Source organism: Ylistrum balloti, unplaced genomic scaffold (assembly GCF_031769215.1).
Source record: "Ylistrum balloti isolate Yb309-2 unplaced genomic scaffold, AGI_CSIRO_Ybal_v1 Utg369946, whole genome shotgun sequence".
In the NCBI taxonomy this organism is placed as follows: Eukaryota; Metazoa; Mollusca; class Bivalvia; order Pectinida; family Pectinidae; genus Ylistrum; species Ylistrum balloti.
In genome coordinates this window covers 870,682-881,453 of record NW_026782051.1, presented here as the reverse complement: position 1 = coordinate 881,453, position 10,772 = coordinate 870,682, and the positions used below count along the sequence as shown (strand labels likewise).

Below are 10,772 nucleotides of genomic sequence, written 5' to 3'. Positions count from 1 at the left end.
TATATTTTATCTACCGCATCCCTTTGAAGAAGATACTGCTTCCTGTTGGTAACGTTACCAAAGTCTCTCCATCAATTCTAGCACAAGAAGCTAGTTCATATAGGTGAGGTACTTTTTATATCCTCCGAAGCTTTATACTGACAGAAGGGTAAGTACCTCATCCCTCTCCACGACAGCCAGCGCGCGGGTATAAGAGGAAGGTACACTTCCAATCCCTCACTGTATGTCTGGGATTGTCCAGTTTTCTCCGGCTCCTGCCATGCTGTTATACCTCTTTCATTTGCTGTACCTGTCAACATACATTAAAGTGTCTTCTTGTTTTATCGTTGGTTGGAATCAAAAGTAATTGTTGTTCCATACCTCGATTTAGATTGATATGTAGTTGTAATGCATTGCTATATATTTTACCTTTTGGCACAAAACCGCTATATCTACAGTTATCATTTTATAACGTACTCTTAACAAATATATTTTTATGCGCAGTTTAATTTATACAAATGATTTGCAATGTTAAAAATTGTGAAATGAATAAAAGAGACAGGCTTAATAGATTTGCTTTGTGTAATAGGTAACAGTATATTTTAACTGACGACACAGCTGTATAATTTCGGCTAAAGCTTTGAGTATGGCTTTATCTTCCGTGTGAATTTGGTTCAAACAATATCATTCCGTTAGAAATTTGAGCGATTTCCGTATCACAGTAGGTTTGGAGCTCACGTTTTTTGCAAAATTGCTTTAATCGTGAATTTTACGAAAATATATCGTACAGAAAAGAAATTTAGTTTACATGTATAACGATGATCAGATGACTTACCAGGTACGGTGTTATCAAGAAAGGCCGCTAAGACTCCACCACACAAGATAGGGTTTGACAGCAATGTCTTTGCAATATTGTTGCCGTAGGCGCTGCCTAAAAACAGAACCTATTGATTAAATGACAATTAAAAACTACAATGGATATCATAGTAAGACGAATGTTTTATCGAATTGATGAATTCAATCATATAGTAAGGTGCAAAGCGTTTTAATTAATTATAGGATATCAATACAATAGTGAATATCGCCATGTCAGATATTAAATTACCATATAAGAAAAAAAATAAAACACTATTCTCGCTCATTGCTTCGTAATGGGAGTTTCAAACGAGACATCGGCTAGCATCACCAGGAATACACAGCATTACATATCAAAGTCGGATGTAAGTTACTTACGTTGATGCGAATAATGATAATGTCAGCCACGTATGTCTTATTTCATTGCTAACGTATGAGATAATGCCACGTAGCACCAAACTGTTTTCTGGTGGCTGAGATGTGTTTCTGTTATGTTAATACTGAGCTTGAAAAGCAGTTGTCTGCTAAAACATTTAAATAAGTACAGAGATTACCGAGATGTCAACGAAATCTTGATTCAAATTCAAATTCGTGTTAGGGCATAATATGGAGAAAAGAAAGATTAACACGGATACACCTGAAAAAGTACAAATAAAAAAACAGGTGTTCAAGGAGGGTAAGCGTCTTCTCTTTGATCACCCACAACGTTAATCTTGATTAATCCAGGAATGTTCGACCCAACGTAATACAAATAATGTTTCCACACATGTGGTGTTACTTCCTACCAATGTAACGAGTATTTTGCAATCGGGTGTAAATTTTATGTTGCGCGAAAGAGACCCTTTCTGTATATAGAGTTTGAAAAGTACGTCGCGATATCAACAATAGCAGGATTAGAGGAGAGTGAACGGTTTATCCCTTTTGATTCTCAGACTGGAAAGAGAAACATCGAGTTGTGAAATGATCTGTGTTGACGGAGGCAACAGGTACTTTAAGATATGGATTGAAAAAACAATGTAAATGAGTTTTAACTAATCATATTATCTGACAGGATACCACCTGAACACAAGCTATTCCTTGGTTGTATAATTGAAATCAGGTGGTTGGTACAAACACACTAGGCCGCTGTTTAATACAATGAATTTATAAAAGCCTAATAAATACAAATGTACATATATCATTTTTCATCATATATTATATAGGTGTCAATAATGTGTATTTATTAGGCTTGTATATATGCACGTGTAAAAGTTCCTGGTAATTGCAAGGGAGACAACCTAAAATTTTCATCAAATTTATGATAAAAAACGTTTTTATTTGTGTTATTTGAGTATTTCAAGTGCAAATAATTGAAATCTATACGTTAAATATGAAGTTAACCCTCTTTGCAATTATTGTTTATATTGTTTTCATTAATAAAATATTTGTTAAGTCGATATCAATTTATTTTTTCGCAATTTATTGTTTTTATATGATTTTTTTTAAGAAAATCGTGAAAGTGGAATCAAGTCCTTGGATATCGAATCAACTGTCATATAAATACACATGATGTCGATGCAAGGGTATGTTATTCAGAGATTGAAATCATATTGAACTAATCACGCTTATCATACAGCTTGGGTTTTTGAGAGTAATCCCTTTAACCTATCAATCAATGTACTGTTAACATATTGGCTACGTCACTCGCCTGTTTGGAGATCTTCCGGGTAAGTCTCTAACCAGTAGGGGACCATGAGACCCACAAGTAAAGAGGTCCCTATAATAGCTAGATTCCGCGTAGACGAAAGTGATATCACCTGGAGGTTGGAAAGGGCAATACCATTGAACATTCCATACATGACGATCATGGCGCCACCGAGAACTGGCACTGGTAAGGTTATGAAGACAGCGGAAACTTTACCAACAAGGCCAAACACTACATATATGAGCGATGTCCACAATAAAACGTCACGACTTGCCACCTAAGAAGAGAGAACAAACGTAATTTGAAAAACACTAACAAAGATATAGTTTGGGAAGAAATCAGAGCGAAAAGATCTCTTATATTTCATCTCTATTGGTATTTATTTTGAAATGATATAGGGTCAGCATTTAAAAATCTAAGACAATCAAGTCTATGAAATATCTTTTTACTTCATTATTACGCTTCACTTGTGACAGTAAGTCATGTGTCTTAGTGCACGTCCTGACTATATCAGATACAAACATTTGATATTACTGACATGGGTCAATTAATGTAATTTATCTAATAATGTACTGTAATGTGTTTAATATCTAATTATTTATTTACGTTTTTTTTCTAATTAGGAATATGTATATGTCAGTTAAATAAAATCATGTTCAGGTTAGGCAGAAATATAGGTAATAGTATTGTATTTTTATTATACATTTTGTATAAGTGAACTGTGTCCATAGACTTGTTCTAGTACTTGGACATGAGACATGCCCAGTAGACCTGACATGACCTCCATCTGGAGGGAAAGTAAGCTTGTTTTGGTGTAGGGCTAGGATCTTTATCAACAGAGTAGAGGTAGATTACGGAGGGGAAGCATCAGGGTTATGGAAGGAGGTGATATATTTTAGACAAAGTATAAAATGATTGATAGAGATAGTGTTAAAGTGTTAGAGTTATGCATCTTGATTTTAACATGTGTAGTCTAAATGAGCGTATAGCGTTAGCAATTGGGTCTCTCATTTGGTATAAACATTCAGGAAGTTGTGTGATGATGGTTTCCTTTTAAAAACTATTACATACTACTACACATTTCCGAAATCAAATTATTTCCTCAGGGAGAGGAAATTACACAACTATGTAATTTGTATGACTTTTGCGTCAGGACATGTTTCGGTTACTAAATACTGACAAATTGAAACGTTTTAAAAATAACATTACATATGACGAGTTTCATACAAACATAAATATTAACAACAATATTAACTTTTCATATAGTATTTACTTTATCCTTTCCTCGTTATATTAATTGCCTTTCCTGTTCCTTGTTAAATTCTTACCTTTGTAAGTCCCAAGGCTCCGATGTTGCCGCCGTACGTAGTGGTAGCATGACCACATCCCATGATTCCTGACAAAATGCTACCAAAGCCTTCAACAGCAATGCCTCTGTTAACTGCATAGCGGGGCAGTGGAGGCACGTTACACGTCCTTGCACATGCGTAGTAATCCCCGATTGAATCAAGAATTGAGGTAAACGTTCCAATGAAGAAAGCAATAAATACCCCGGTGTCGAAAGACGGCGTTCCAAACCGACCTGGATCAGAAGAATTTAACATTAACATCAGTGTGATTATTTAATAAACTATGTGATATGTTTTTTTTTTCAAGGATTTTTGAAGGTGAGACGACAACAGCGTCTACACTATAACTTTTGTTCTAGTTAGGATTTTTGAAAGGTCAGATGACATGACAGAAAATTATTAAAAACAAATAGTCGTCAGAATATGTGCAACAGGAAATATTCATTTCCTCTTATTTTTTTGTCATGAATAACAGACATTCTTTCGTATTTGCGTCTCTATACCTATCTGTTTTCGTAGATATTATTGTTAATATTGTAATTAACATCCAACAATGAAAGCAGCAAGATCCTAATTCATGATTACATCATGAGTTTGTAAATTAGAAAAACAAACTTGGGTTGGGAAATTTGAACCAGTTGGCCTTTGTGATAATGTCAGCTTGTGCGTCCGTCCTGGCCATGTACTCTGCCTTGGACGGATCATCTGTAAGTACCCCTGTCAACGTCAACACAGCCGACAAACCCCAGCCGACTAGTATACCAATCAGAATCTGAAACACAACAAAACGGACAAGTAAAGTACACGTACGTCTAAAAGAAAGCAGAAAGCAGAAAATATGTTTGATCTGAAATCATCTCCAATATGATTATGAATGAGTAATATCTGTTATGCAGATACCCCATTTTGTTGATATTGTCAAGTTCTCTCATTAGCATGGCCAATTAAGATAAATAGTTTATATCTTAAAAGCATGTATTCTTATTCTTCTTCAACATCAGCAGTAACTGACAAAATTTCAATACAAATATAAGTTACAACCGAAAACATATCTTCTGAAGGCTACCTAATTTATCAGAATAATTAACGTCATTTCATTTTTGGTCTAATTGTCTCTTTTTCGTTAACTTCAAAATTAACTGCGCAAAAAAAACCTTTCTCTATCTGTATGACCTATGGACCCACGTGATTAATTTTTACTTTAAATCTTTCCTTTATCCCGAGCCCCTTTCTCTTAACTCCACCTTCCGACCCCTCGTTCCAGTTTTCTATTGGTCGTTAAATAAATATCTTTCGTGTTGTTAGTTAGATAAACTGCCTCTTTTCTCATATCAGTACTACACTTTTCATATTAGAAAAAGTACTGAAACAAGCTACATGTATATTATGCAATTATGGACATTTTATGAGGTCATAGTTTTGTTATATATGCACAAACCTGACAATGACATATTGACCGAGGACGAACTGCACATGATCTCTTGTTCAATCAGAACAAAGACAAAAAATTGACTGATGTGTCAGAGGAAAAATAATCTGAGCAAAATAAACACAGTGTGCGGTCATTTCATTGACGAAGATAGTTTACACTGCAGTTACCGAAAACACTTGGTGAAAGGGATACCAGATGAGATGAAATCCTTTTTTCTTCGACCAGGCAGGACAGGGCATCTTCCTGTTGCTGAGATACAGAGACAAAACGAGAGCGGTGGCAGCTGTGCTGTATAACAAGAGAAGTCGAAGGAAGAGTATGATATTGTAAACACGTAGTGATGAGGTATATACCTATGCTACATGATATTTAGTGATGTTATGAAACGATGAGTCAAATATAAAGATTTCCTACCAGTTTTATACATGAAAGAATAATATGCTAGATAAATCTTTGAAATTATTTAAAAGGAAAGATATTCCCATGTGCCTCCATGTAGGTTACAGGCCGCTGTTTTTTTAAAATAATATCGTGTTTACTTTTATTTAGAATTCTTCATATCCTTTTCCTTACTTACACAGAGGACAGGCCCCAATGAGTTCTGGCGAACTTTGCATTGGCCTTCGACATGAAAATACCAGCCAGTAAGATAGACGGGACAACAGTGATAGGCCCCACGAACTTCAGAAGAATACCTGCCGCACCGGTAAGTCCGACCAGAGAGTGGATAACTCCAACCAGGATCAAACAACCTTGAAACTGTCTCAGGGAAAATGCAAATTCTTAAACAAATACGTTTATAGAATCAAACAGAACAAAACTACGTTACAAAGACCTTGTATAGTCGTTTAATTTCACTTTCAGATATATCAATTACGTCTTGTCTTTAAATAACAAGAGATTTATTGACCAAGTTCATGGTATATATCTACCAGAATTGAAAATCAAGGACATGATTCTTCTACATCAGTCGCTTATCTCGATCTTTTCCTACAACAAGACCAACGTTGCAAGTGTTTCACTAGATATACGATAATTTCATTTTACCTATTGTAAATTTTCTATTTCTTGATAGCTGCCACTTGTTTCCCCAACCTATGAAGTTTACATGTTGCAGTGAATCGATATTCAAGGGCATGTTGCCATTATCATGATTTTCGTCCAAGTCATCAACTTACTCGTAAAACAGAGTTTCAGTAGATGCAGGTTGATGAAAAATATTAAAGTTTTACGGTCGTCATTAAGATCACGTTGAGAAATATTCTGTTCCTTTGTGCGACATGAAGTTTGACGTGTTTGGTGTTCGTTTGTTGCTCGTTGCAGTAAAGGACGTGATATTGCTTACTCTGATTGAACAGGATATACATGACTGGCGTCGTCCATGAAGCAGAAGATACTTAATCTTCCGGAACACGTAGTGTCATTCTCCTTAAACGTTTTTAACAAGCCTTCAGGTTAATATTCTTGTTGCTCATATTTTTGCCAATGATTAGGTGTGAGTTTATATGATTAAGATTTTTGACATGTTGGTATTTTCTTTCTTTCTTTTACCATCGATCTTATAACCTAGCTAATTGCAAATAACCTCGAATAGCGATTATTAGGTTGCAATTTACATGGTTACTATATCGAATACAGTTACCGAAGTTAAGTTGTAAAACTTAAAAGATGTATTCCTTTCCTACCTTGCTTAGTTTGGCAACGGCAATTTCTCTTTTTAGCCCCATTAGGTGCATGCTTGTTGTATTGCTTCGGAAACTGGGATCCATGTCGTCCATAGTCATACTGACATTGAGAATTGGGTTCCTGAGCAGTTCTGAAAAGGTATGGAGTGTTAACATACTGTACTAAATTATTATTGACGTGATGTTAACAGGTGTTTCACATGCAAATTTGGTTCTTACCGTCTGGTACATTACAAGCATCCGGATTTATCATATGCATAGCCACCAAGGGCACGACGTACTCGGATGCAGGACCTTGGAACAGTGGAAGCCTGATGAAGATGAAACAATTTACACTTATGTGTTTGATAAAGATTCTGTGCAATACAATTCATATGTGTACTGGTTGTGAGTGATATGGTGACATTATCAAATTGTAATGAATTAATATGAACGATGAGAAATGAAAAAAAAAAATAAACTGGGTGTAAATTCCATGTTGTCGAACTAGGTGATCAACAGTCTCATTTTATCATTATTTTTTTAATGCACATCATTTAGTCCACAAATGATAAAGTGGTAATAGAATATATTATATCTCAGGAATCTGTGGCACTCGGGTTTGACCTTAAGTATGACATAATTCAGTAAGTTTGATTTTATTGTTTGACTTATCTTCTGTTACTGTATTTGGCGGTAAACACTTAATATCCTGTTTCCTAGAATGTTTGTTGTTTGTGCACAGTTTGGAGACCTTGACGCCAATTTGGGGGTATATTTCAATAACATTTTATAGTGTGTTGTTATCACAAATCACAAATATGTGAAGCTGACTAGACGGTTTTGTAGAATCAGACAATAACTATTAGATTATGTTTTGGGTAAAATATTTGAAAAAAATAAAGTACATTAAAATTTCCAAATCAAAGCAAAAAGTATTTCTTCAAAATAATCAAATGTCAGGGCATTGAAAAAATATTTGATTTAAGCCATTTTTAAATACAGTTTTGAGCTCATGAAATCAAATGGAAAAAAAAACTTTTCCTATTATTCCCGATGCATTCTTGTATGTTGTCCTGATAGAGGACATTTGTTTTAAAAAAGAGGTCCATGTGTGTATCTGATGCTGAGTTTATTGACCCGTCAGCGGCCAGCAATTACTTCTAGCAACTGGTGGTTAACTCAGTGAACAACATACAGAAGGCCCGTCGCAATAAAATAGATTACGCACCTCAGATCTTCACCCGATATTACGTAGTCAAACGCTCTCATTGACAGAACTATTGAAATCCTAAATTGTTAATTGCGTTTTTTGTCATGGTTTTAGCTTATCACATTATTATGGTGGTTACAGTAATTAGTATCAAAATAATGCCGACGTCCCTCATTATTGATAAATTAATCTTACCTTGTCCCCATGGTGACCATTAAGAAAGTGGTGACTCCATTCATCAGTAAAGTAGAGCTTAGAAGGTCCCTCCTGATATCTGGGAATTCGTTCGCACAAGCGATGTCTGATACAAAGGATGAAACAGCCAGGGAACCCGACAAGGAGATCAAAGCTTGCTGGAAAATGAATGGGACATATCACTTCGAGATCTACTACAGTTTTTCCCAAGAAAGCAAAGTTTTAACGATAAAACATCCAAATAAAACCGTAAATGGGGAAAACTTACCTACTTTACATAAAGAGGGAAAGAATGCAAAGCTCTATTCGTCATGACGACAAATAATTGACAACGGCTGGTCAAATTTTCAAATCATATATCTTACATTCTTGTGATTGAGCGCAAAACGAAAACAACTTTTTCTTCATAAAAATGAAGAAACTCGTCCATAGTATAACCGATCTTGGCTTTAGTTTTCTTTATTTTCTGAAATGCTCTTAAACTATAACTTGCCACTGAAAATTTGAAGTATTGCCGACCCATTTAAATCGTTAAGGTTACCAGTGACCATTACAAGGACTACCACATCTTATCAGACTGTCATATTCTGTTCAGACTCTAAAACATTTTTGTTTCATTTATTTGAAAAAAATGTGTATCGGTATCAACGACTGTCTATCGGAATATTAACATATTTATAATTAATAGATTTTCAAAATTTTACATTCGGATCTTTTTAATTGTAATAAATACTTGCGACCTTTAGAGATGTTGCATTTTGAAAAAAACGAAATCCATGTCAAAAATTAGAATCCAAAATCAAACTTCATAAAATTAAGTCAAAGTGTGAACACAAACAAGAAAAAATTGAATGCAGACTTCTTCTGAAAACGTACAAGGAGAAGAAAATCAGTTGTCCCTGTAAAGCCAGCGTCTTCTTCTTCATCAACGACAACTGCCATGTAATGGTTCATTTTGTTGGTGCTGAACACTTTCAAGTTTATGAACTCAATATACCAGTTTAAAACTTTGAATAGAGTGACGCAATGACAATTAAATATGTTAATATGGCTAGCGGGATAACCAATGATATAGAAGATAAGTTTTAAATGCCGAACGAAACATTTTTGCTAAAAGTGGTCTCTGAATAGACACAGGAAAATAACTTCCCTTTCTATTTATATAATATATTCGACTTGATTGTAAAGACCAATCCACGGGAGGAGTTTGTATTTATCAGGTAGTTTATTCAGAAAACTCAATATGCTGATTAACAACGCTTTATGCTATATCATGATGACTCAACATTGTGTGTAATAAAGAGGTCCCCCACAAGTGGTGTGTAAAAGGTAGGACTAACACCGTTTAGTTACCTGAAAGGCAAAGAAAATAGCAAGGCGGATGGGAACTCTATCCGAGACGTTGTACAAAAGCTTCGGAACTTCTTCGTACTCAATCGTCACCTCGTCTTGACCATTCGGACCCACATTCTCTCCCGTTTCGTCCGATGAAAGTCTGTCATTTTCAAACATTGTGCTTCCTGGATGTTTAACTGTAAAAAATAATTTGTTGAAAATTATACCTATTCATTTAGAATGAAGAGCAGGTCGGAAACTGAAGCAAAGAGTTCTCATTTTCAAAAGATGAAAGTGTACAAACTTTCTGTTTTCACTTTTCCGGAGAAAAAATTATTTGGTTTTATAAAAAAATAACATTTTCATTGGTTTCACTGCTCCCTAATGATAGACATTAAAAATTCCAAACTGGTTGATAAAGCGGCAGATTAAGGAAACCATTTAGATATCCCGCGCTGGCCTTTTCTGAAATACCACACATATACGAAAAGACAACTATGCAACTCCGTTATTTTAACTACAAATTAATGTGTAATTGAAAAAATGTATCTATTTGTGCTTTTCTTTTACTTTCAACTAGTATTAAAACAAGTTTTAAAATCGATGGGAGCCGTTACATAAGTCATTCAATAACCCACGCAGTTGGGGTGGGGGGAGATTCAATGAAACTGGATAATATCAAAGTTCTACCGCATTAGTCGCCTCATTAGGGTAGTCATTGTATTCAATCAGGTAACGGATGTGTTCTCAGTCTTATCAAATCATGTAAGCAATATCAACTTCAGGTGTCCGCTGTAGCCCATTATATATTTGCCTACCAGAAGCTATGATAGTCATATTACATGTCAAGTTGCAAAGTTTCGCTTGAAACTATCCTTCGGATTCCGAGAAAAGTATCAGAGAAAGGGAAGCGAAACAATAAACATAATTTTGTTATTAAATAAGAATTGACATTTTGATTCTAATGTTTATGCCAATAGGCGTAGTGATTAAACAATAACTGTTTTGAGGACATCTTGATTTCATGTAAGTTAGATGTTCTGACAACAAGGGGACAGTGTAAAAG

At 35.0% G+C, this 10,772-nt stretch overlaps 1 protein-coding gene across 1 annotated transcript; it reads right to left on the bottom strand.

Annotated features, from left to right (window-relative positions):
• Positions 1-10,543, bottom strand: LOC132547318 (solute carrier family 23 member 2-like). Its single transcript, XM_060211084.1, is given in 12 exon segments — positions 1-289; positions 815-906; positions 2,518-2,795; positions 3,847-4,100; positions 4,483-4,639; positions 5,467-5,587; positions 5,877-6,081; positions 6,550-6,562; positions 7,139-7,295; positions 8,372-8,529; positions 9,725-9,903; positions 10,525-10,543. Coding segments are annotated over 12 exon segments (1,827 nt in total). The 3' UTR covers positions 1-95.
• Between the last annotated feature and the right edge of the window lie 229 nt (positions 10,544-10,772).